At 47.1% G+C, this 27,181-nt stretch overlaps 1 protein-coding gene across 1 annotated transcript in view; it reads left to right on the forward strand.

Annotated features, from left to right (window-relative positions):
• LOC109857154 (homeobox protein homothorax) overlaps positions 1 to 27,181 on the forward strand; it is a 298,008-nt gene that overhangs the window by 109,549 nt on the left and 161,278 nt on the right. The window contains exon 7 of the mRNA XM_020433208.1: positions 2,583 to 2,712. Within this exon, the coding sequence (XP_020288797.1) occupies positions 2,583 to 2,712 (130 nt within the window). The remainder of the gene's footprint in view (positions 1 to 2,582; positions 2,713 to 27,181) is intronic.

The raw sequence follows: 27,181 nt of genomic DNA on the forward strand, positions 1-27,181 counted from the left end.
ACGATAGTATTCATCCTTAAGATCGCTTAATAATCGTTGTTAATTGCGTGTAATTTAGAGAGAAACTATTTCCGAACCGTATAAACACACGATATGTAAACGAACAATTGCTTGAAAAATTTCGCGCGCGGTTAATTTCTTTTCGCGCAAATTCGAGGTAATTATAGTCAATTACTTTCGGGAAAGCGCAATCATTGAAATGAAATATCGTTTGTTAATTATTGAAGATAGTTCGACGCGATCCCTCGTTTTACGTTGGGTGCCAGTGTAGGAAGCATGCAGACTGGCGACGACCGATGCATTATTAATGTCCCCCTTACTTGTTACCACCTCTCGTATTTACTTGGCCGCGCGATCTATAGATCCTGCAATCCTCCTTCGAGCAAATAGTTGCTCTTTCTCTCTCTCCAAAGGATCGTGAGTAATTACTAGCTTAAAGCCATTACCGCTTCTGAGCTTTCTTGATAAGAAAATCTACTTGTGATATATTGATAAATTTTGAGAGAGAGAGAGAGAGAGAGAGAGAGAGAGAGAAAATTTTGGAGAGAGAACAGGGATATAGTTATTTCTATTTCTGTTTAGTTCCACGACAAAAATAATATATTTGAGAAATTTGCAATTTGCGAAATGTATGGCTGCCTGTTTATCATCGCTCGCGTAAATTTTGCTCAACATCCGTCGACTCCTGCAGTAAATTCACATGACGCGTCTCTCTGCGTATCAGCAGATCCTCCGGAGTTGACCGTGTAACGATTTCAGACGAGATACGAGAGCAGGCAATCGAGAGAGGGAGCGACTCCGGTACATTATCGCGAAGATGACGCCTATGACAGCATGTGGGAGTAGCTGTCACTCATTGTTGCCTGGCCAGACGTGATATATATCCAGACATTTCGCTTCGTGATATCGAGAGATCCGCCCGCTTCAAATTCTTACCCTCCGACCTCGGCGCGGGATCAATAAACCAGCGCGTTCGAATTTTTTGTGGATTTTTTTGTTTTTAGTTTTTTAATGAGTTGCGTAAGAAACCAGAAAAAGTCAACTGACTGATATTTTTCGAGATATGTGTCTCTCGAGAGCGACGATATCGCTCGCTCGGGTCAGAAAAATCTAATCTGCGCTCGAGAGAAACAAAATCTCATGAGACTCCGGACGAGATAAGTCGCTCCGTTCATCGGGTACGATCGTTATAAAGAATCATTCAATGAACACTCTCTTCGCACCGTCCTGGTCTGCAGCCGCGACACTTCGAACCACGCCAGTGAGAAACGAATTGCCTTAGATTGATCTACGATTTGTTACTCGTATATACTGCCAAGCAATTCGTGTCAAGGGGAAAGTTTGCTGAACTCTTTCGATTAGGCGCGTTGTTTTTCCTGCGCGAATTCCTACGGAAAAATCCCCGACTACGCGGCGACCCAAAGAATTTTCTCATTTCTTTGCAACACCAACCACGTTTTGCGCAAACTTATTGACTCCGCCGGTGCATTATCCGCAGCCCGCGTTGACTTCGCAAAACAGAAACAAACTTGCGAGTGCAAAAGCATTTCGCGCGCGAAAGTAATTCCGCGCGTGTCCCGACGTGAACTTCAGAGCTTGTCTCATTTTTTTTCCCCTGCAGCGGCGCGCGGAGAGATTCTCGTGCGAGCGTCATTATCACACGGCTACACCTGCGGAATAAACGATCGAATATTTACGGCGGACATTCATCGCGCGCGCGCGCGCGAGGTTTCTCCGCGCTCCCAGTAAATCCGTTGATTCGTAAGTCGTGCGCGTCCCGCCGGAGCTCCCCCGAATCATTTAAGTATGCCAGCAGCATTTTCGTCGAGAGATACGTGTGCTCCGTCTTTAATCGAGATCGAAATCTGCCCGCACGGCCGTCAATGGCACACGTACACCGGGTATTTTCGAGAGAAATTTATAATATATGAGAAACAGGTTTTTGTATTTAAAATAAATTTTTGAAATAAAAACAAATATATAAATAAAAGCGAATGAATGACCGTTGAAAGTAACTGCTGATAACGAGACGTTTTTATTTCACGATGCAATTTTTATTTTGAAACGCTCGATGTACAATTTGCTTAAATGTTGCATCACGTCCGTTTGATGATCGCGCACGCGCCGTGTGGAGACCGTGATTGCAAGAAATTAACGTTTGCTTTTCCGAGCTCGCTGTATTAACAGCGTGCGAGTGATCATTAATCTTAATTCCGTTTCATTCGACTATATTTTAATCGCTCACGATGTTTAATTGCTTATGCGGTCGTCTGTGATTGAAATAAAACTCGGGAGAGACACCTTATACATATGTAAACGCGCATGTCCCGACGTGGACGCTCGAAAAAATTCCCGACGTACGTTGGCGTGACACGCGCTTTACAAGCCAGAAAAACTTTTAATTCACACGCGAAAGAAACGACTAGAGCGAAAATAATAATATGTTGCTACGGCTGTCGCGACATCTCCTATATCTCGTGACACACGCCGATTAATTCCGACATTATTCCTTCGCGATAGAGGAGAGATTTGAAATTGCGGTGCTAAAATTTATGGATGTCTCTTTCTCGTTTGTGTTGCAGAGGCCACCTTCATCGTCGCTCTCGTATCCAGGAGCGGGCGCTAACGACGACGCCCGTAGTCCCGGAAGTGGAGGTACCCCCGGTCCACTGAGCCAACAAGCCCCAGCCAGCTTGGACTCAACGGATCCAGGTAAGATTTCTCATATTATTGAAAAAAAAAAAAAAAAAATCAAGAGACACACGATTGTGTGCTTCTAAAATTTTACGCGCACGTGTATTTTAACGTTTAAACGGTGAACGCAATAGTTTATTTTAAAAAAAAGTAAGGCAATAACTTAGTTGAAAAAAAAAAAAACCAATACTCTTAGTTTATCCTCGAACAAAATTCAGCTTAATGATGAAGTATTTGCAAACGTCAGTAGTAGGGAAAGAATAACGTGTGCGCGACGACGAGTCGTAAAGAATCAGATCGATCGGTTCGGATCGATGGCACCTGAAAAGTAGGTCTCTTCCGCGGGAAACGCGCGTTCCAAGCACACTAGCGCGACGGGTGACGATGGCTAGGCGGGCTAATGACAATATCACGCGACGAGCAACGAGTTGATGACAATCAAGACGCGGCGGGACCCCACAGGCCTTCTACACGCCCTTCAAATTTTACGAACGCGAGCGTCTACACCATCAAACTCGCGGCAACGCCACCGTCGAGGCTAATGAGCATTTCGTCGCATTGGCGTAGTTACCAGAAATATTATCGCGTCTCTTCCTCTCTTTCTCTCTTTCTCTCACATATACAGTTTTATTTCTATTTCTCTAATCGACCGCTCATATTTTGTTTCCTATTCAGTCGAGCGCGCGGTATAAAATTACTCGTTTGACTACTTTGTTGTATTTACGCGAATACTTGGCTGCAAGAAAGTCATTACATTCTCTCGCGGTAGCAAAAAGTATACAGGCATTTCTTGTGTAGCTATTTTCTACGATTTATTCTACCGCCTGTTAGAGCGCGCGCTAACGAGAATGACCGTCGACAGAAAGAAAGAAAAAGAAAGAGAGAGAGAGAGAGAAAGAGAAAGATTGGCGAGCGAGAAGTTCGGTAATGCGGCGAACGAGTCGCGCCAATGGTTAGCGCGACCGGGTTCAGTCAGTCACCGGAGGGTATACAAGTTCACGACATCATCCCATAAAGATTCATTAAGGTCCGCCGTCTCTATATTCGCTCTGTCGTGCCAACATTATAGTGTGCCGCGTGGCGTGCCAGTTCGGGCTTGCACGCACATACATACGTGCACACGGGCGAGAAAACAAAACGGTTGATCAATAACAATCAAACGGAGCGCGGAGTTACGTCGCGAGCAATGACAGGACGAGGAGGAAAAAACAAAGAGAAGACGTCGTCGAGAAAAAGAGTAAGAGAGAGAGAACGGGACAGATACGAGAAATGAATGGCTCTCGAAACGGTGCTCAAGTTAAAGAAGCGCGCAAATCGTCGCATCCACGACTCGTCGACGTCGCAATATTCGACGATGCAAATGGAGCGCGTGCAACGTGCTCGTTTCGTGACGAGATAGGAATCTTCGCCGCGCGCGAGATTTGTCGCGGAAAAATGTTGACGAGGGTGAGTCGCGCGCGAGTTTCTTTCGGTCGCGCGTGCTCCGCGTTTTTAATTCCGCCGCTTAGTCGTACAAGTTCGCTGAGGGTACTTTAAGTAAAGGTGAACGGCCCAATCGTAAATTTCGATCGCGCGCCGATAAATCGGCCTGTGCGTAAACGGTGCGACCGGATTGGAGTAATAAAGAGAGTTGTCGACATGTAATTCTGAACAATAAATGTGACGCGCGATGAGACCAGAGAGATTGATTAGAGATTATAATCTTCGCGTATATATCGAGACACGCGCCGAGAGAAATTCTAAAATTAGGAAAATCACCTCGCTTATGCGTTTGAATCGCGAAGTGACATTATCCGGCTGCTCCCGAGGTAATGATAATGGAAATTTTGCGTGCCGCTGGCGTTTACGAATTTTTCTGAAAAACGTTTAATTGCAAATTCGCGCACGAGAAAGATTACAAGGGAAAGCGCGTAACCCGATACGCGCGCGTATCATTGACTTTCTACGTCCGTTTTCGAAAGCCTCGATTCCTCGTATGTGACATATTTCGGTTCTCTTTCTCTCCTTTTCTCTCCGACTGTGAGTGTTAAGTCATCCTCCAAGATTTAATAATAATCGCGAATTGAGCGTGCGCGTGTGCCGCGCGCGCACGGGCTACAGCGGTTAGTTTCGTGACCAGATATTAATCTTCGCGCGAGCGCGAAGCGAGATCTGTCGTGAAAGACCGTAGAACCACACTCCGGGAGTTTCGCACGTGGCCGCGCCAACATAGAAAGTGCAGCCGTTGACGCACGCGAGATCGTGAGAGAGAAAAAATTGATGGCTCTCCTCCGCGCGCGCAGCGACAGAGAAACATGATAATCCGCAAATCGACGCTTTCACCGTGATGAGAATGCTTCTGCGCATCTTACGCAAGCGCGATTCGATACAGACTCCGCGCGCGAAGAGTGCCTCTCGTTCGATTCGACTTCGCAAAAAATAAGTTTTTTTTTGTATGAAAAAAAAAAAAAAAAAAAAAACACACACAAAGCAGATACAACGCGCAAGAACGAATGTAGAAATGACGTGCGCGCGAGCATGCGTGTTTATAATTTACATAATTATGTATAAACGATCGATAACGCTAAAAGAACTTAATTGACATACATTAGATGCGCAGAAACCCCACCGAGCTTAGGCAAATCGCGCCTGTCGACATAAATTACGCTCGTGCGATAAAGCTGCCGGTGACATTTATAATTTTATCGATTAACGAGATTATATTATATTATTAGATTATCTCGCATAGAGAGATTATGTATATCTTGCGCGCGGGACACGACACTTCTGTTCTCGATATCAACGAAACACGCTCTTTAATTATGTTCTCAAAACTCCAACGGTATTCATTATATTGCATCGCGTCTCGTATCTCTCGCCGATTGCACGTTCGCGCTTTTGCGCGCGCGTGTGCGTGTGTGTGCGTGTGTGTGTGTGTGTATTTTGTATGTGTCATTAACGCGAAAGCACGTTCGCGGGCTTCGAGAACCGAGGAAACGATACGAGCGTCGAATACATTAATGACGCCGATCGCTTTCGCGACGACTATAATAGCTCTTGCGTTACAACTTTGCGTAAATAATAATAACATAGTATAACAACGTGCTCCGAAATATGTGCCGCCAAACAACACGGTAAATCAAGTTTCTTCCGTAGCATACGAGACGACGTTAATTTTTAACGCGACACATTGTTTTATCTGACTGTTGTTTATCTGATAAAACAATAAATGAGAGAAGAGAAGGTTGGAAAACTGATCCTCTCGAAACACGAGAGATAGCAGAGATAAGAGAATCGATGATTTCCCTATCCGGCGCAATCTTCACGATGACGTACGTAGTGGGTGCTCGCGTATAGATCGACCAGGACGCCGAGTATCTTACCATCCCGCAGTATTGACGTGTGTAGACCTGCTTGCTTGTAGTACATACAACACGTCGGAGTTACTCGCGCTAGCCGGTTACTTAATGTCAAGATGCTATCGACGCATCCGGGGTTGTCAGCGCGCGACGACGAGATATTTGCTCAGTTTGTTTTTCTTCCTTCTTTTCGCTCTATTCTTTCGGAGGGGCGAGGGGATTTTCTACCCTCTCTCTCTCTCGGTCCTCATTAACGTGCCAGCCTGTTTGCCGCGAGATATCATCGTGAACGTCCCCGTTATTCGGTCGCGACGACGACGACGACGACGACGACGACGACATTGTCGGCGGACCTAATTTGTATTCCATCACTCGTTAAACGATAACCCCAGCGACGCGGTTCGTCGCGCTTGCCGTAGCTCCGCGGGCGAGAACGATTTTCCCAAACCCCACTTCGGAGCGCGATGTACTGTACAGGAAATTGCCCGCGCTAATGGCGGTTACCCCACGGACGGAACGATAGCGAGCCGATAAAGCTCCTGAATTGCTCGTGTACTCTTGGAAAGGCTGTCCCCGGACAGAAAAAAAAAAAAAAAAAAGTTACGAGTTCAACCCTCTAAGCCGCGGCGCGCACTATATCGCGGCGTCGTTTCGAACACAGAACACAAACAGGTTTATTACGTACATATATATATATGTATCGATTCTCTGGGGGCACATGTGAGGGAGGGGAAGGGAAGATACAATAAAAATCAGAATGCGATACACATTTGACGTTAGCGCGCTCGTTTTGAGCCATACGTTATTTACGTCGGCCCCATCCATCGTCCGGCGACACTCTCATGAAAGCTTCGATGGAGACGTCACGTGTATCAGTCGGGGGAATGTTTTCCAGGACGGGGGCTGGAAACGCGCGCCACGGTGACACGTGGGAAGCACACACGGTACGGGACATTAACATATCGTGTCGCAATCGCTCGCGGATGCAAACACGTTTCTCTCTCTCTCTCTCTTTCTCTCTTGCACCGAGGGAGGTTATAAAAGATTCTATCTCGGCCGACCGATCGCAATACATGGCCTCGAGGAACTATGCGCTCTATGAACGTACGCAGAGGCGATAACCTGTGCGCGCGCGCGACTCTCTCAGTCTTTCTCGCAAAATTTATCTCGCGATATTCGCGGCGCACTTTTATTTTTTGCAAACGAACGAGACGGTTAATTCCCTCCACCATCTTGCAGACCAAATACGCTCTCATACCTTGTTCTCAAAAGGCACAACGATGTTTCATGCCGCTATGTGCCGATCGTTATCTACCCGTTCTCTCGTCTTCTTTTTTTTGTTTTTTTTCTTGCATTTTAATCATATCGTGCCAGACGATCATAAAACGCACAGCGCGATCGTTAAAACATACTTTGTGCGCGGATGATGATAGTTCTTTTCAGAAACTATCTGATATCTAAATCCGCTCTCTTTTTCGCAAAACGTGTTTTCATAGACAGTTTTAGATCATACGCGTTGACAAGACAAGTTAAACATAGATGCGATATGAAATTTAATCAGCAGCTATGTATTTCTTTTTTTTACAATAATGCGAGCAATTTGTGAGTATAAATACGATGGCGTGAGGATTTCTTCGTCGTGAGAAATTTCGCGTCGTTGCGCGCGGAGAAGACAATTTAAAGAACGAGCACGAGAGAGATAGCTGGCCGGATCGTCGTATCAGAAACCTTCTCTTTCGTTAACGGAGACTGACGATTAACATCTCACCTCGGACGTTTATTCACTATCTTCGAGAGACAATCTCTCGCGCGTATCGATCATTCTATCTTCGGAATACGCGGGGTGTATCGTTCGAGCAAACGAGTATCTCTCCCGCGCATCTCTCTCTCTCTCGCGCGCGCGAGCGTCTCTTTTTCTTCGTATTCGGACACTTTCGAGCAGATTGGGTCTTTCGATTCGGCCCGGAACGGGTCCTGTCAACCGGCGCGACTGTCCCTTCGTAACAACCTTCGACGTTCGACTTTTCGTGCCTCTTGAAAGATTCTTAATCGACGGTTCGTCGACTTTCGTCTCGGCTTTTTCTCGCCTCTCTCGATTGTGTCTTTTCTCTCTCTCTCTCTCTCTCTCTCTCTTCTCGTCGTGCACGAAAAGGGAGAGACGCGGTGCGTGAGAAAAGGAGAAGGAATTAGATATCCGTTGGACTTTCTGACAACTATCAGATGTGCGTCGGCCGAGGAAGAAAGAAGCGACGACGGCAGCATAGGGAGCGGGGAAGAGAAGGGATGAGCGTGTTAAAGCGTGTACGGGGACCAAAGATCACGAAGGAATTCCTGGAAATCGGCTTATATGGAGAAGAGAGAAAGAGAGAGAGAGAGAGAGAAAGAGAGAGGAGGGAAAGGAGGTGTCGAGGGAGGGAGATAGAAGTAATGAGGTTGATTCTCTGTTTTCTGTGTTTTCAGCGAGCCGGCGGTATCGGTCGGTTATCGGGCCGTGGTTGTTTTTTTCGTCTCATCCTCCTTTACATAGAACCGCAATCGTCTCCCCGCGGTTGTTCCTTCGTCGCGTCTTTCTTTCTTCCGCGACATAATGAGGCCTTCATGTTGTGAACTTCTGCGTCTTGTATTTCTCTTTTTTTCCCCCTCTCTCTCTGTCTCTCTCTCTCTCTCTCTCGAGGTCGACTAGGCGCAAACGCGTCGTCGAACTCGGAAAAACTCTTACTTCTGATTTTACAAAGTTACTCTACCGACGAGAAATTCAACGGAAGTAATTTAACAAAACCACGTACACGCTAAACTGTTGCATTTCTCGGCTATGCGAGACCGAGTATGTGTCCGCACGGAACGATTTAATAGCCCGTTACAAATTGGAAACATCCGAGACGCGACTGCAGAAATTGGCGTAACACGCCTTATTATTATCGAAACCGCAGTGGTCGGAGAAGGTTCTCAACTCTCTCGTGCACGCGCGCACGCGAGTGATCGATGGCGCGCAGATGGCAACGGGGAGGCGATTAAATTATGAAATGTGTACATTTGCAACGACACACCAGGCTCGCAAACAACACGTCGCGTACAAAGTTTATGAGACGAAGCGCGCCACGAGGGAGGAAAGGTGAGGGTGAGAAGGCCCGGACGCGCCGCGCGACACTGCAGTTAATTGGCATGTTAATGAATAATAAACTCGCCGTCGCAAACTCGCGCGATATATCGATGGCTCCCGGGACGGCTCGATACGATCAACGTGTGACAACATACGGCGCTCTCTTTCTCTCTCTCTCTCTCTCTCATTCTGTCATTAATATTATTGTTTACTACGGCTCTAATCTCCGTGATTTTTACACCCGCGAAACAACCACATTCCGTCCGAATGAACGGGCGACTAGTCAGAAGTTCATTGATTTGAGTGGCAATAACAAACTCGCGTCACACACGCTCGCGCGAGCCGCTCGTTATCTCTTCCTTGTCGCTCGATTCTCGGTAATGTTGTCTCGATCTCTCGGTTGGCGAAAAAAAAAAAAAAAAAATCTCTATGTTTATCGGTCTCATCCGATAAACAAGGAAAATCCGCGTCTGCAACTTTCACGCGCTGTGAATTAAGAACGAGATACACACGCGATATCTTCATCTCGTCGATTAATTCTTCGAGTAACGAATAACGACGCGTGTAAAGACACGCGGGTCAGAGACTCGGGTAGACAAAGACTCCGACGAATGTGCGCGATAGCGGAAAACCAGACGTAATAGAGAGGGAAAATTTTATCCATCCACAGAGAAACAACACCGCAATTTCTCGAAAGCGAGCGCTAAAGCACGCACGTGCTTATTATTAAGCTTTGCGCAACTGGCTAATTGGACCGGGAGTAATTTTTGATATTGCACACCATGCGAGAGTTCCGTTCCGTTCTTCGTATTATTACTTCCCAGTGTGCGTGTGTGTGTGTGTGTTGCGTGTAAAATAATCGTGGCAATGATTAACGAAAATAAATATCGCGCGCGGTATTATTTATCGGCCGTTTGCCAAGAGCAAATTTCAGAATATTTACCTCACCCTCGTTTCATCGGCATCCTAATAAACGTCGGTATATTCCGGGTGATTTAAAAATAGTCGTAAATTCGATCCTCGCTCGCGATTCTCTCTATCTGTTACTCTCTCTCTTTCTCTCTTTCTGTCTTTCTCTCATGAGCGCGAACGTGCGCACAGCCCGCAGAAAAATCAATTAAGCGGCTTATGTGAAATATCGGCGCAATTACGCGCGATTGCCAAATCTAGTCGGGGCTATCGATGGCCGTATTATCAAACGTTTCCCGGCTCGGCCGCGTCGATTTCGAGCTGCAATCTCCTCTCTCGCGCGCGCACCGTCAGCTTTTCATCGCGGGGCGTGCGCATTTTTATTACGCGATTCGGTATTACCGCGCTCGGTGGAGCGTGCACGGGAATCCGGAGAGAATCCGCACGCGAGATCTTTTTTTCGCCGAGGCGTGTACCGGTACGATTGCGAAAACCTGGTGATCGATAACGCGCGTTGTTTTTTTCCCGACGACGTTTCGAAATTTCGCGCGGATGGAAACGCGCGCGCCGAGAATAACGCAGCGCGAGATAAACGCTTACAAAGCAAATGATATCGTGTATAAAATGAAAATAAAACAATTGTCATGCTAATTTAGAACTGATATATGACTGGAAGATAGGATATCGAAATTTACTGTATGTTGCCATTTAACAAAACGTTGTACTTTTTGCATTATCGATGCAATTTATCACTCGATTAAACGACATGCAATTTGAGATGCATGCGATTACAATCACGCGACAGACGAGTTTGTGAAATCCTCTCTCTTTCTCTCTCTCTCTCTCTCTCTCTCTCTCTCTCTCTCTCTCTCTCTCTCTCTGTCCTGGAAGCTCGCGTTTTTTATTCATGGACACACGATTCTTTCCATTGGTTGTTATCGTCTCTCTCTCTTTCTCTCTCTCTTTTTCTCGTTGGAAATCTTATAACCTTGCCGTAACATTAATTATGCTTTGTAACATCTGAGATACGTGTGCACTCACTTGACTGGAGCGCTAACTTGCTTATCTCTTTTCTCACGAAGCAGTCATACACTGTGGCTTGCCACAGCACCGGTTTATCGGAAACACCTCTTTTTTTTTTTCGTCCCCTTGGAACCCCCCGGGGTGTTGACGAGAGTCGATCATAAATTCTCTGCTGGTAAGAGGCAGGGTATATATGGCTCTTTCCTGCTCTCTCCTTCGTCGACGCGAGTTATCATTTTCTTTTCACATTCTCTCTTTCTCTCTCTCCCTCACATCATATAATAACGATGCTTACAGAAGAAACTAATGATAGCATCTTTAGTTCCAATCAGTGAGAAAGAATTTATCTTCTCTGGATGTGATTGCTGTATCTATTTCTTATCAAGTCGTTTGAAAGCTAAAATTCATACGCGACACATGTGTGAATTAACGTAAAATTCACGCGGCGTTTTTGCTGTTTCTGTAATGAAACACATAAATTTTTTGCGCGCGAAAACAAGTGATAAATCGGTAACACAATTCTTGAACGTTTTCCACGAAACGAAGCGAGTCGAGCAATCAGTGTGTTATTTCACATTTGTTTATTTCGCGCGTCTGCGTTGTTATCGGTGCGTGGCTCGGAAGCGCAATCGCGAAGAACGTTGTGTCGGGAAGTAACGGGTCATCGGCGAAAGCTGATTCGCGCGTAAAAAAAATTGTACGACTTCTGTTTCGAGAGTGTTATAATGACTAATGCGCGAGAGCTGCCGCGCATCATTATCGCACGGAGAGCGCGTCATCAGCGACTCGCGTCGGTAAGCGATATACCACATTGACGAAGAAGGACGATTGCGTTGGTGCGGGACACAAGGAGAGGGGACGGAAGACTGTTACATAGCCGGTTCATTGCATGCGGTAAATTTCCTTCGAACGATAGTAACGCATGCCCATCATCACGCAAGACAACGTACGGTAAATAAAAGGAAATATGATACGCGCCCGTCTGTAAAACACTGGCGGTATCGATTGAAGTTTCGGCCAAGCAAAACTTGTGCGCGTCTTTCTAGAGTCTTTTGATTTAAACAGAAAGTGATACCCTTGAGGAGATTATTTTTTTCTTCTCTACTTTTGTCAATTTCGTTCAATAACGTCATCGCGCGACTCTCGAATCACAGCGAAGAAGAGATGCGCATAGTTTACCAGAAATATTCACCGCGATTGAGAACCTCTGCTCGACAGCTGTTCTCTCGGAGAGCACGTAAGATAACCTAAACCAGCCAAGGGGTAGACCCTAAGTCGGCTCGCGTGCGTATTGACGTAGCTTGTATCTTTTAAGTCCCGTCATGCCCAAATGGCCAAGCCGAGACTCTTGTGATTGTCTTCTGGGAAGCGTCAAGATTCTCTCTTTTCTGTCAGCCGGTTAGTAGATCAGCCACAAATTATCGAGAAATTTGCCACGAGGGCTAATCAGCGCCGATGCACTTCTGAAAGGACACCCTAGCTTTGGTTCCTCGAAAATACTCTATTGTGGGGTAATACGAAAGACAACTGTGGCGCGGTTATAAATTAATGCCCTACACAGGATTGTTGGTTTGATCCTGAATTATTTCATGTGCTAATTTTTCGAAAATTTTGTACAGAGAAATCGTTTTCTTTGAAGAAAAACAAGATGTTTTTGTGACGAAACAGCGAATTTAACTCTTCTACAAAAAAAAAAAGAAAAAAAAAAGAATACACGCGTAGTATCATAAACACATTCGCGGTTTATGTCATTGACTAATGTTGCGCGTCAAGAAATAATAAATCGCCACAGGACACATGGTTAGTTTTATATTATCCCGGTAGTTCTAAACGCGCGTTGTAGCGTCGCGAAGTAAAAAACTTAACGAGCGTCGAAATGTGAAAGTCGAAGGTTAACGTTATCGAGCCGCAAGGCACGCGAACTTTAACTCCTTCCAATCAATCGGTATAAAACAAAACTAAATAAAAATTGTTGCCAAGCGCGCGCGAATTACGATACAAAAATCTCCGCAACAAGAGACTCGGCTGCGCTTTCGTCAATTTCAAACTGCGATTCAGCTCGTGTTATCTCGCTCGACGACGCTCGTAAATCGCTTCGTTCCCTCTTCTTTCCGCGACGCCTTGTCGAAACGTATTCTTCTCGACTTTATGCCCGCGCTGGCACTAAAATCTTATCCTTACGAGACACTCTTCTACGCCGCGGGCTAACGGGCACGACTCCCGTTTGGGATACGGGAAGGACCAGTCGGTAAAGGAATATGTTCCCGTTGGACGATACGATCGCACGTTACCGTATGGAGCGTAAAACGCGCCGTTCCTCGTGTCACTTAAGATCGTAATATACCTTCAAGCGTGAAGAAACGCGAGTAACCGACGTCGAGAAATTCGGCCATGATTTTTTGTTTTCGCGCACGATGCGATAATTGAGCGATGTACGAGGAAAATGATCTTGCTCGTTAAAAAATAAAAATATTTCTCATTTGTGCGATATTTTTGAGAAAGCGACATCTTGTCGCCATTACAACATTCGTATCTTTGACGTCAATTTGCTGAAATTATTTTTTTAGATGCAATGTTAAAAAAAAAATAAAAAAAAAAAATAAAAAACAAAAACACTAAATACCGAAAAACCATTCGAGCGCGAGTTTCACGATCGCGTTAAAGTGGAATGCGAGAGAGGAAGGCGCTTCTTGACCACGAACACCGTTTTGTTCCGGCCGAGTTCGAGAGAATCCTGTAAGCTCTTTCGCAAGGATTCTCGACGCTCGAGTTTTCCCTGCCGACTTGCCACCCCTTTTGCCATCGCCCTTTTTCTCTTTCCCTCGCCTCCCGACGAAACGCTTTCCTATCTGTACTTCCATCTTCTCTCTGCATTCCTTGGGGTATTACACGCCCCAGCGTGCACCACGTATCTTTCCCCTTGTCTATGCGGAGAAGTCGACTCCACGCTCGCTGGCGGTCGCTGCTGCTGCTGCTGCTTCCTCCATCGGCGGTCCTTTCCACCGGCTTTCCTCGTCGCGAGGATGGGCGAGCGAACTCGTTCAAATCCCGATGCGGCTCCGGGAACAGCGCAAACCCATTACGGATTCATCGTGCGCCATTAGCTAATTCTTCCCTTGCTCCTAACGTCTTCCTTTTCGCGCACCCTTTTACCGCCTATCGCGCGCGTTTGTCTTCGACTCTTCTCTCGCGCGCGCTCTTCCCTTCCTTTTCCATCCTCTCTTTCTCATCCTATTTTACCGCTGCTTCCCATCGGACCCTTCAGCCGGCTTTCCGACTCTCGTGCAGTTCCTTTTCCATAGCCACTCGGTTTCGCATCTCGCGCAAATGTTTTCGCGCGTCGTAAATGACGAGAAATTGCCTTTAAATCGAAAACTCTTGATCGAGAAAATAAAATGTTTGCAATTAATTTTAGAGGATAACGCGGGAAAAAAAACGTAAGATACATATCGGCCAGGATCAGAGTTTTATGGTACGTAATTTGGAAACGATAATCACCAGTGTTTTTCGATCTTCCGGATGCGGAAACGGGGATACTCCGCGTTTTTGGAGGGTTCTCGATACGATCGAGAGCACGCTCGATTTTCCGTGGAGCATACCACGACGTCGTTCCAAATGTATGTGAAGGGCTAGGAAAAAGAGAGGGAGAAAGAGAGAGAAGGAGCGAGCGAAATAGACGGAGAGACGGCGCGGTACGCGGCGAAAGCAAGAGGAAGATGTATAATAGGACGCGGGGGAGGAGAGGACAATCCCGTGCGCGCACGATGGAACGAAAATGCAGTCACCCGGAATAAACGAGGAGGAGACCCGAAGTTGTTGGTCGAAGTTCAGCCGGAGGGGTTGGGAATGAGTTTGCGTCGTGGCGGTGATGAAACTTTGCCGTGACGAGAAAGAGGGGTTGTCACGCCGTTCGCCTCTAAAGCCACCCTATCCGCCCGCGTGCTGGAGCGCGCGGTAACACTCTTCCTCTCTTCTCCCCCTCCTTCTTCTCCTCCTCCCCGTTCGTCGTGCCATCGCCATTGTTTCTCCGCGCGCGGCGTTCTGGCTTTAAATGCGCGGCTTTGGTATTCTTCTTGTGTCCTCCCGTTCACACAGGCGACGAGAGGAGCGCTTTCCGACCACTTGTGCGATTACCTTTGTCTCGACGTCGGGAATCCGCGGAACGACGACGTTTCGCTCCCGTAATAATAATCACGCGCGGCTCCTCCTACAGATAATAAATCAATTTTTAAAACAAACGCGTCAAGTATTACAAGGCGAAAGGAAAACTTTTTTTTTTGTTTTACCATTGTCGCGTTCTCTCGATTAAAAATATTTCTGAAAAAATATAGCGATTTAAAAAAAAACCGAAGCGTACGTGCGTGCCGAGTAAATTCTAGATTGCGAATTTTTCTAGTTTTCAGTCGCGCAGATTAAAAAGATATAGGCAGTAGGATATTTCGACCGCTAACCGAGAAGCGTCGCGACGCGTCGCACCGCGCAGAGGTCGCGACTCCGTCGAACGAGACTCACGGCGGGGGGACCACACATCGCGGACCACGAGGATAAAAGACACATCATCCTGCGGCCCGGATATAAAGACGAGCGTGACATATTTTTGCGATGCCCGATCCGATGCGCGAACGAGCGCGCGTATGAGCGCGGGATATGCGCTCTACGAGCTTCTAAATATAGAGCGTGACTCACGATGCGACGCGTAGGAGGAACGAAGGGTGGCGGAGGGGAGGAGGGAGGGACGGAAGGAGAGAAGAGACGTGCAAAAATACAGACGGCGAGAGAGTGTCGTCCCTGTGCGTCGGAACTCGTGCGCGCCGCGCGTAACCTCGACGCTTCTTCCACACGCTCGCGTCCACTTTCGCACACGCTCGTTATAAAATTCTCCCGAGTTTACACGAGAGAATTTTTTTATTTTTCACGACTTAACGGAAAATAGAATTCCCGATCACGATCTTCCGATATGAACGCGCTGGCGCTTTTGTCTGCGATAAAAAAAAAAATCGCATCAAAATTAACATCTTTGACGCACAATCAGAACAGAAAATAAAGTTACAAACTCCACAAAGAAAACAGAAAGTAACAAGTCCGTAAAAACAATAAAATAAAAGTATAATTATGGTCGTACGTACACACATACAAAACACTTCATAGACATTTGTTTGTTTTTCTTTTCTTCGATAACAAATTACGTGTAACGCCAATCTTGTTTTCTTTAACCTCAATGTCTTATAAATGGAGCAAGGATTGAGCAAAAAGAAAGAGAAATAACGTCCTCGTTAAATTCGCGAATCGATCGGATTCCTCTGCGTACAGAAAAAAAAAAAAAAAATAAAATAAATAAATAAAACGGAAAAAGAGAGAAGACGAGAGAAGAAGGTCCGCGAACAACGAGAGCCGTCGTTGTGGTTTTTTGTTTTGCTTTGGCCGCGCCGCCGAACAGACTTCATTCTTAGTTTACAAGCGTGTGGTCTACAAAGAGGTTGCCACGTTGTTAAATTAACCGCAGAGCCCGAGACTCGCGACTCACGAAGGCGTATGGCTCGTTCGCCGAGGCCGCGCGCGTACAAGTGTGCGTGCGTGATTTCGCTGCGTGGTGCGCGCGTGTGCGTCGCAAACGGAGAAGAACTGGCGGAAAGCCGAGGCCTGCAATGGAAGATGCGTCTTTACTTTGTGACAGCGCCGGAGAGTCAACCTTTTCTCTGCGCGCTCGCCAAAGAAGGCATTTCCGCGAGTCGTAAAATCGCGAGAGCTAGAGAACACGCGGAACTCGTCGCCGACTGGAAATTACCGCGATTCCGCCGCCGCCGTGGGCGAGAGAACATCGAAGCTGGTCTGCTTATCCGATTCGAACTCTGCGATGTTTACGAAGCGACACGCGGTATAAAAAACAAATTCTGTTTTGCTTAACGAATATACGAAGCGGATATATTCTTTTGTTTTATTTATTTTTTCGACCCGCTGGTGCAAATTTTCGTGGTGGAAATTTGGTTGAAACTATTTGGGATGCGAAATAGTGGGACGAAGGTCGTAGAAAACGAGATAAATCCAAGGTATCAAAAAGTAAAACAGTAAGAAGTTACGCCGTACGTATACATATATATATTTTTTTTAAATTTTAAGTAGCACCTCTTGTGAGGTGTATTTTCTTTCGTCGAGTGGTTGCTCGGCTGACGAGCGAGAGAGAACCACTGCGACCACCGCCGCGGCGGTAACGCAAGAAACTTTTCGAAAACCACAAAGTATGGCCGTAAAGGAGGGCCGCGTGCGCGCACGTCACGCGTTTTACGGAGGATCCGGAGAGAGCACGCGAGTGAAAAAGACGCTCCACGGATTCTCACGGGATCGTGAGGGAGGAAGACGGGATATACGGGGAAACACCGCAACACACGCCCCTCCGCGACCCGAGCCGCCCCGGCGAACGCGGGCTGACATTTTTTGTCGGTGGTCCCTCGTCGGCTGCGTCGTCCTCTCGACGTGACTTTTATTGCGTGTACGCGGCGTAAACGCGCAAGAGCGCAGAAAGGAACGCGGCTCAATCTCGTTAAGGCCTCCGCAGTTAAATTCGGGCGGGCGTAACGCTTACGGAATCGACCATCTGTATTATCGTTTTACGGGAATAAAAATTCAAGTAAAACAAATCCCGTTACTCCCGTTGTTTTTTCTCGCACGTTTCTTTTATCGGAATCGTTGATCTCATAAGTTGAAACGGCAGATTGCGCGTTGTCAATAACGAAAAAGACAACAATAAGCGAGAGATGGAACAAATTTCGCGAATAAACAACTCGACCTTGTTTTCCGCCGCGATAACCTCAATTTATTTCGATATATCGAGGGAGGAAGGCAAAGGTTGGGTGTATCGGGCTTGATGCGAATGAAGAAAGCGTCCACAATCGATTACTCGTTATCCACGTGAAATTACCGTAAACAGAGAGAGAGAGAGAGAAAAAAAGAGAGAGAGAAAGTAAGAGAGAGCGCGAACAGGCGAGGCTACGAGCGAAGAGAAATGCCCCTAAATTCGGTAATAATGAAACTCACCGATGTGTATGATTGAAAACGCGGGGCGTCGACGAAATAGTCTGCTACGCCAGGGGAAAATGGCGGCCACGCCGCAGCGAAGGGGGTGTCGGCGTAATGCTCGAGACACACCATTACGCCCGATATTACGTCACACGGCGAAATCGCGCACGGCCCGGTGTGCTTTCCATTTTTCCGCCGCCTCCGCCGTAATAAAATATAATTACGCCCGATAGCCAAGTGCGCGCGCGCGCGCGCGCGCTCGTACATGTACGAAACACACGCGCAACAATTTAGCCGGTGCTCGCTATTATTTCTTCATCGCGCCGGGCGGAACTGACTGCTAACTCGCGCGGTACTTGCGGTAGCACCGTGAAATTACGACGCGAGCTCGGCGTTGAATTTCGCGCGCCGACAGCCGGCGAACGAACGAAAGTTTAAAGTTAACGCGAGTTATTTTTCCCGTGCAAAAATTTTTCTCGTGACGAGAAAACGCCTCTCTCGGACGTTGCCCCCTTTCCTCTTCCCCCTTCCCCCGGGGGACTTGCGTCTCTTGTTAGTTTCGCGTGATTACGATATTGCGGTAACGCGAACCGAAGCAGGTCGCGCCGTGATATCGCGAACAAACGCGATTCGAGCGAAGTGCGTGCGCTTATCGGAATAATGTATTAGTCACCTGTGCGAGGCGCGCGATAGTTTATTTATTTATCCGGCGCGATATGTAAAACGCAAAAACGTCTCGCGATATATCCGTCACGGCTCGTTTCCTACGTATCGGATTGCTAGTTCGGTTCGTGATTGCTTAAATGCAGTTTTTGACGCGAGTCGCGTCAACGAACACACGATTATTATTCAACGATTAAACCGTTACTTACGGCATTGGTCAGTGAGATTTAACTAACAGAGGCGCGATAATGTAGCAATTACAATTCGAGTAACATGCGTTACGTAAGATGATTTAATCGATCCAGAAGTAACTAAGCGGCAGTTGCGTGGGAGGCGATTGCCTATAATTTGAACAGAGAACGGCATTTCGCAGAACGAAACTCGTATTCTTTTCTTTTTGTGGATGATATTACGCAACGCTTTCACAGTTTTAACGTTGTTACAGCATTCGGACTCTCGGTCTTTTCGTTTTTTATTTGTTTACTCGTGCGAACAACTCAAGTGACGTAGGAAAAAATAATTCGCAAACACGGACTTTAACGCTCTAACACCTCTGTTTTTTCTCAAAAAGAACTTGTAAGAACTTTTTGTTTTTTTTTACACCTAGTTCTTTTATTCGTCTTAATCTCTGAGACGAATGTCTGTTTCGAATAAATTTGTTCTTTTTGCATTCGACGAACGTCAACGCGGGGAGAAGAATAGAGAGAGAGTCGACGTCGAGTGCGAGGAAAGGAAATCCACGACACCTGTGCGTGTACAATAAATTCGCTACTTTTTTGATAGGGGAGCGTCGCCGCCGAGACCGAAATAAAAGTCAGGGGGCTCCGCATCCGGATGACTCTTGACGGATCCCTGCGCGCAACGCACGACGATCCGTCACATGCAGATACCATTCTATGCCTAGGTCCCTTACACACACGCACACGTGTGTGTGCGTGGATATCTCGATACAATAAGGAGATGAAGAGAAGGACGAGGGGAGGGAGAGAGGAAGAAAGAATCACCCAGTCGGTTCTGACTGTACCGCGCCGCCACGCATCGCCGCTCGCTTTAGAAACGAGGACCTGCTCCTTCCTTTCTATCTTCCTCTGCTCTTTCCTCCCTTCCCTCGTGGTCCCCCTTTTTTTTATATTCCCTCCTCCTCGTCTTTTCTTCCTTCGCGAACGATGGTGAATGGTTCCGACCGGGCGGATTTCGGGGGAGACGCGCGAGACAGAAGACGACGCGCACACAGGGGGGATGGCGGCGATTCTGCTCGGCGTGTCTGCAACGCGCTGCATTGTGTCACTTCTTCATTCAGCCCCGATTTTGCGGTCGACTTGCGTGGCGAATTTACGAAAACCGTGACCCCCTTTCTCCTCGCCCTCCTCGAACTTCGTGTTTTCCTTCTTTTCCCTTTTCGCGCGTTTTCCCCGTGTTGTTGTCGCGCAACCACCACGTCATCCCCTCTCGTCCTTTCGAGAGGACGTTCATCCGTCTGTCAGAAACTTGCGTGATGATTACGCGATGCGACGTCACGCAAGGCCGTCCTTCGCCGCCCCTTGATGACACGTCTATTAATATCATCAGTTATAATGGGAGAAGCGCGTAGGATTGTCCGTCAAGTCCATTTTGCTCGCGATTCATCTTCAGAATCGACACGTTGCACGTGTGCCCTGGCAAGAGAAAGAGAGAGAGAGAGAGAGACACGCCACTCTTATTTTAAACTCGATAACAATCTGATAACAATTTCCCGTGTTCTCGATCGAAACGTTTTATCGAGAGATTACGCAAAGTGACAAGCATAATTTTGCTTTTAATTTAAAAAACACGAGGAACCATATATTACATTACAAACTTTTACCAACTTTACGTGGTTAAATGGGAAAGTCGCCGCGAGATTGTTCCCGATAACGACGCTAATTATGCAGGTAATTACCGCGCGGTGGTTCTTGCATAAACCACGCCAGGTGCGTAGTTCTCTTGGTCCGCGATTAATCGATGAAATTCGTGTAACTTTAGCGATTTCGTTTGCGATCGCGCACGCCTCGAAAGTTATCGAGCGAGATTTCTCGTTCGTTGCTCGCGGCGAAGGTATCCAGGAAGTTTCTCGCGAATATTCAATGGTGTTTGTTGTGCCGTGCGATCGGGCGACGCACGAGTGGGTCTCTTCGGGTTCAGTCTGTCCTGAGAAAACAAACTGTGAATCTGGTCCGGGTTTGTTGTCAAGTGGGAGAAGAGGGGAGGGGGGAAGAGACTCCCCTTGATCCTGAAGGGGACAACGCGGCGCGGGGGTCACGGCGCGGTCCGTGATTGAGTCTATTGAGGGTTTTCGAGTGCGTCGACGATCCTGCCTCTCTTCCGATCGTGGGAGAGAACCGGAAAGTCTCGACCACACATTCCTCACAGGTACTTCTAGGTGTCGTCGAAATATTGAAATGGAGCACGACAGATATTAGCGGGAAAAATTCGAACAATCGCCGAAGATATCGCACTTATCGGATCACGTCGAGAAATAATTGCGTAAAATAAGTTAATTTTCAAGGATCTTCTTGGAATTTAGCTTTTAGTGTTTCGTTTCTCTTTTTTTTTTTTTTTTTTTTTTCAATTAGGTTGAGTGCCATTAAGTGCGTTGTATTAATCTTCCATTACCGTGTCGGTTGCACTTGAGAAGTTCACGCTTATAGAGATGTGGAAAAAGATATGTTGGGACTCTCGAGCTACTCTAGAAGATTGCTCGATTTCCTCGTAGACTTCATTAAGTTATAAGGATCAAGCGTCGGTTGAATCCCGAGCCGCGATTTGTTACTGACGCAGACATTTATCTCGGACATGATACCGCATTATAATCAGAGCTTATCTCGCACGGAATCAGAGTAAACGCACGGGTCTCTCTTTCTCTCTTGCTCCACCGAATAATAATTCAGCTCCTATTTATTGTTAGACGCGCTATTTCTCACGCGGAATTGGACGGCTTTCGTGCGAAACGCTCTTTTAATTGCATTACTTGGCCGCCGTTTCCGAATCATCTGGGAAAATCTGACTCGAGAGAATCTCGTAGGTTGACTTCAATGATATCAGAAACATTTTATCAAGCACGATGGCGAACAAAGTATAGAAGAGAAGTGTAAAACAAAAAAAAAAAAAAAAAAAAAAAACATTTGTCTAATTGAAAAGTTAATCCGTGAGCGTTTAATTGATCGAGAATTTTAGTTTCTTTCCTCAAAATTTGCGTTTTGATTGGCGATTTCATTCGGAACAACGTTCCACGCCTTCGAGAAAGCGCAACCCTTTCTCAATATCACGTCCCCCACGTGCCGTGCCCCAACGATAAGAATGAAACGTCGAGCGTACAATGAAGGTGTCGTTGCAGGAAATTATACAGCAGTTATAAGAGTCTCTCTCTCTCTCTCTCTTTCTCTCCTCTCTCCCTCTCTTTCTCTTTCTCCAGCCGCAAGCAATTGTCTCTCAGGCTGGCATTGTCTTCTCCCGAAGTCGTCCCTTGCCTTCTCTCTTTCTCTCTATCTGTCTCTCCCGTTCTCTCTCTCTCTCTTTCTCTCTCTCTCTCTCTCGTCTTCGGGGCCTAACGAACCGCTTGTCTGACACCGCGCCGCACAATGAGAGATCTAATCGCGGGTGAAGCACTTAATATCTTAAGGTCGGACGAGACCGACGCGCCAGGGTTGCCTAGGGCGTACGGAGACGTCGCCGGGGCGCTTGCCACACCGCAGGGAAACTCCACGGACACGGGGGTGGAAGTAGAATGACGCGCGGCGGATGGAGAACGAGGAGGAGTTTGGAGAAGAGCCGGGGAGAGCGAGAGAGGGTTGAGCGGCTGGTTGGCTCCTCGGTTACTGGGTTGAATCCCCGTGTCACGATATCTGATGAAGAGGACGCCTTCGGGTGACAGCCACTCGCCCGCAGGACTTTGGGATAGACGTGAAGTTGCAGGTGCTAGGTACTTCCCGAGATACTGCCGACGATACCTCGTGACCTTGATTCGCAAGACTACGTTAAATCCCGAGATTCGGCCGCGCGAACATTGACAGTCTGTCGGGATAATGGCGAAATTAGTCAAGAGCACGGAGAAGTTCACTGAAAACGGTCGATAAAACGATAAGAAAACTCTGATCGAAATTATTACACATACGAAGAGAAGATGAATAGTTGCAAAATGTTTTGCCGTCCGATTGCTCATCTGCTAATTATGAGCAATCAATGTAACAATAACTTATCTCAACAATATTTTTTTTTCTATTTAATATATTACTTATTTTTTTTTTGTATCGAAGAGTGAGAGAGAAAGAGAGAAAAAGCGTACATTTATTGCAACCTAGGCCGGATTGTGGCGGTCTCTCGAAAAGCAGATGCATCATTCGGAGAAGAAAGGAAAAGACGAGTCGTTCCTCGCGTGAATAGAGAAAGAGGGAATCCAATGAGGGCAGCCGGGGAACGAGAAAGAGCGGTTCCGACGAGTTCGTCCGTCCGCAGCGTACACCTGCCGCCGCTTCGCAAATGAACCCTTTGTCTCTACTCGCCGAGTCATTAGGTGTGCGCCGAGGGCAGCCGCGGGTTTAACTAGTTGGCTAACCGAAAGTAATAAAAAGCGAAATAGCGAGGAGTAAAACAAACCATGTACGATGTACGGTAACGATTGTCCCGCGGCTCCGTGCTGGCATAATCGAAATTACCCCCTCGGGCCCGCGCGGATGGTCGCTCCTGAAATGTCCTCTTAATTCGACTAGGTCCACGTTGCTCTAGAAACGCCGCTTAAATCCACCGTCAACGTTGATAAAAATCACATTTTTCTCATTTTGAATATGTCAGTCACTCCAATTTTTTACGAACAGAAATATTTAAAATAGTTCAAAAATAGTTTCAAAAATAGTTTCAAAAATAATTTGCGCAGGAAGTCAATATTTAATTTCTAATTTTTAGTCATCTCGAAATCTTCGCCGACACACACACACATTGTTCCTTACTCGGCGACTGCCGTCGCTGTTAGCAGAGATCCGAAAGCCTCTTTCGGTTCTCTGAGCGGAAAATTCGAGCGGCTTTTCCCACCCTCGTCATTCGTTATCGCCCCCGACCCGGCGCGTAGGAAGCATTTCCTGTAAGAAGTAGCGCGAGATCGTTCCGGCGAAATAACCGTTTGTACTCCCGGCTCGTGTGCCTAATGCCATAACCATAACGATACGCCACGGCGAGAGCTACGATGCGGGAAACGGAAGACGTGAAGAGGGCGAGAAGAGGACGGATTCTCGAACAACATCGGAAGGGTGCAGTTCGGTCTCGCGTATGCAAAGTTTCGTCGGTTTTTGGCTGTTCTTCTCTTCTTCGCTGTTTTCCCACTGATGTGTTTCCGCGCCTCTCTCCGATCCGCCCAACTCTCGCGGAGCGACGCACGATTTGCAATTCAACGCGGGTTTGCGCGCGTATGAAAAGCGCGCGGAACGTCTCGCGGTTTGTCTATATACAATGCGTAACGCCCGGGGAACATCCCGGCTGGCGCGTGTTGGCGCGAGAGAGACGCCACATAATGAATAATAATCGCATATAATGTCCGGACCCTGGATACTGCGGTGAGTCTCTCTGGTTGTCACCCCTGCGTCTCGTCCCCCTCTTTTCGCGAGACGCCCCCATTGTTGCTCACGGACCTCTATCGGGTGTGCCCCCCCTTCGCAATTTCTTTTCCTTCTTCTTGATCTCCTGGCCCGGTTTTATTACTTTCTTTTTTAATATGCTCCCAACACGGAGACACCTACCGCGACGGCATGAAATTGAAGCTTAAATATTCTATGGAGTGTCGCGAGACTATACGACCCGCTTTTTTGATACTGTTATATGAAGCGTCGTTACGAGGACGAACGGCGACTTTATATTGTCGTCTCCGGACGACGAGATCTTTCACGTAGCGCGACGCAATCTTCGACTTATCAACTACCTCTGCGGTAAAGGCGAGTCGCTCTTATTATGACGAAGATGTTTCTCGCGTTGGATTCTTCTCGATAACAAACGGGAATTTATTTATTATTCATTATACGTTTCAAACTTTTATTCGCGTCGTCGTTTGAAACTTGAGAATCAAAAACCGCCCCATGATAGATTTCCTTTTCATTTATTGGCTCTGTTTACACAGACCTCGACATCGAGTAATTTTTTTATTTTGACTTCGCGGAGAAGGGGGAGAGGGGAGAATGCGGAAGATTCTCTTCCTCGTACTGCCATTTGTTTTTATCAGCGATTCCCGCGGGACGTTAACAGCCACCTGCCGAGTACACATCGCGGTCTTTCTTTCCTACGTTTCTTCTTTCTTTCTCTCTCCCTGTTTCTCTTCTTCCTTCTCATCCGAGATATCTGGAAGACACTATACGCGGTTTACCCCAGTTCTCGGGGGAGCGAACGACGAGAGCGACGTGTCCCGAAAAAGTCTTTTACGGAATGGGGATGCGAGACGGGATGCGCGTGACGGCACGCGTGTCACACGTTGCGCCTATTATGATTATATTATTTTTCCCCTCCTGTTTTTCTCTCTCTTTGCTCGAGACTCGTATTTATTATTCACGCCCGTGCGCTTCATCTTCAATCTTCTTCTGTTCTTAATGCTCTTACAGTGCGACACTTCTTTCCACTTTATTGCGTTTACACGATAGTGTTCTTTGTTCTCAAATTGGAAATGAAAAAGTAGAGAGAATGAGAAAGAAAAGAGAGAGAGAGAGAGAGAGAGAGAGAGAGAGAGAGATTTGTGTTCTTAAGATATCAGACTTGTAATAATATATAAATAACAAAATACACCGTATTTTTTGTGAACGGTATCCCGCTCGCGTCAAGCAAGCTCGACAATCCAGTTATCCTCTCCCATATTTCGCGAAAGAGGCAGGGCTTCGAGTAGGAGGTAACCAGAAACAAGGTTTACGACGTGTCATAATTACAGGATTTCGCGCGGCGGCCTGTGCCTTGAACCGCCGTCATTTTTGCGTAACGTCGTGTAGCTTGTTCCGTAACCGCCTGATATTGCATCTATAATGTCACAATTATAGTTGGTTTCGTGTGATTATTACTTGTGCCGTAATAATAATACACCTGATTGTAACACATATATAGTTTCCATCGCGATGTAAAAGCGCGAGTAGGTACGCCCGAGCCTTTTATGGCGAAGCATCGACGTGAAACGTAGAAATTTACGTCCTGGAAGTCTGCCGACGAATTACCGCGAGAACGACGGTCGGTGATGCGCGGGCGGGGGTCGTCGGGAAATTAAAATCCTTCGTAAAGTCTTCTGGAAACGATAGAGAGATCTCGTGCCGCGTCGAGAGAAAAAAAAAAGAAAAAGAGCGGCAGCAGATCTGGCAGAGAGAAAGGGAGAGAAATAGAGGGTGAGGGGGTCAGAGGGGGGCTGCGTAGTCGGGGTCCATTAGGAAGCCCCTAGGGCAAGGGAGAAGATCGAGCTCTGGAAGGAAAGAGAAAAGGCCGGGGAGATGAGCAGAGAGGACGGAAAGAGCGAGAAAGATTGGCGGGATGGGGTGGCGAGGGGGCGGAGGAGCAAGAGTGCCGGTACCCTCTATCTCGAGAAGTGTCACCGATGATGAATAGTTGGCATGAACAAAAAGAATGCTAACCGCCGTCCCCGCCGCTCGAAGAGACCCCAAGCCCCCCCCCCGTTCCTCTATCTCACCCCCGTCCCTCTGAAGCCGGGGAGCCCCCCTCTGGCACAGCAGAACGGAGCCAGTTCTTCCGGCTCCCGCTCGATTTTCCACGAACCAAAGAGAGAATCGAAAGACGGAGGACGGCGGGGGAGCGAGAACGATACCATCTTAATTAAAAGTTGCCAATTCATTTCGCCTGTCGTTTCCACCCCGTGAACTCGGCCACTACAGAGACATTGGGGATACGATAGTACCCGTGGGCCGGGGGAGCCAAGGGGGCAGGGGATCCGCTCCTCCTTTTGTCTTACTGTCGTGTCACTCTGTGAAAGCCGCGAACTTCGAGGAGGTGGGAAAAAAGTCGACAGAGCCCGAGATAATAATAAGAAGTTCGTCCGAGGAGGAAATTAAGTAAAGCGGCTCCGCGGGAGAGCCGGGAAACAACCCCCGCACAAGGTTTTCCCCTTTTTAAACGCCTCTGTCTCTCTTTCTATTCGCGCAAACGTGTAGGTCTTTCACACTTTGCTCGGTCGATGTTTCTAAAAGATTATACACAACATTAAAACTTCTCCTACTATACATCATCTTTATCCCTGAAATCGCGAATAACGCCGATGCTATTTTTTTCACAAAGTTTCATTTTACTTAACGTTTCGACGTCCAATATATAATTTAAATCGTAGTCAGACTTTGATTATAAATTACTGATCTCGCTCTGTGCATCGCGAGATATGAATACACACACAGTGTGTGATAAGTAGAGCAAGTAGCGTCGTTCGGTGACCTCTTCGGTGCATCTCGTCGGGACGTCACGCCGG

The sequence above is a fragment of the Pseudomyrmex gracilis genome, unplaced genomic scaffold (assembly GCF_002006095.1).
Source record: "Pseudomyrmex gracilis isolate BER0280 unplaced genomic scaffold, ASM200609v1 scaffold_148, whole genome shotgun sequence".
Lineage (NCBI taxonomy): Eukaryota > Metazoa > Arthropoda > Insecta > Hymenoptera > Formicidae > Pseudomyrmex > Pseudomyrmex gracilis.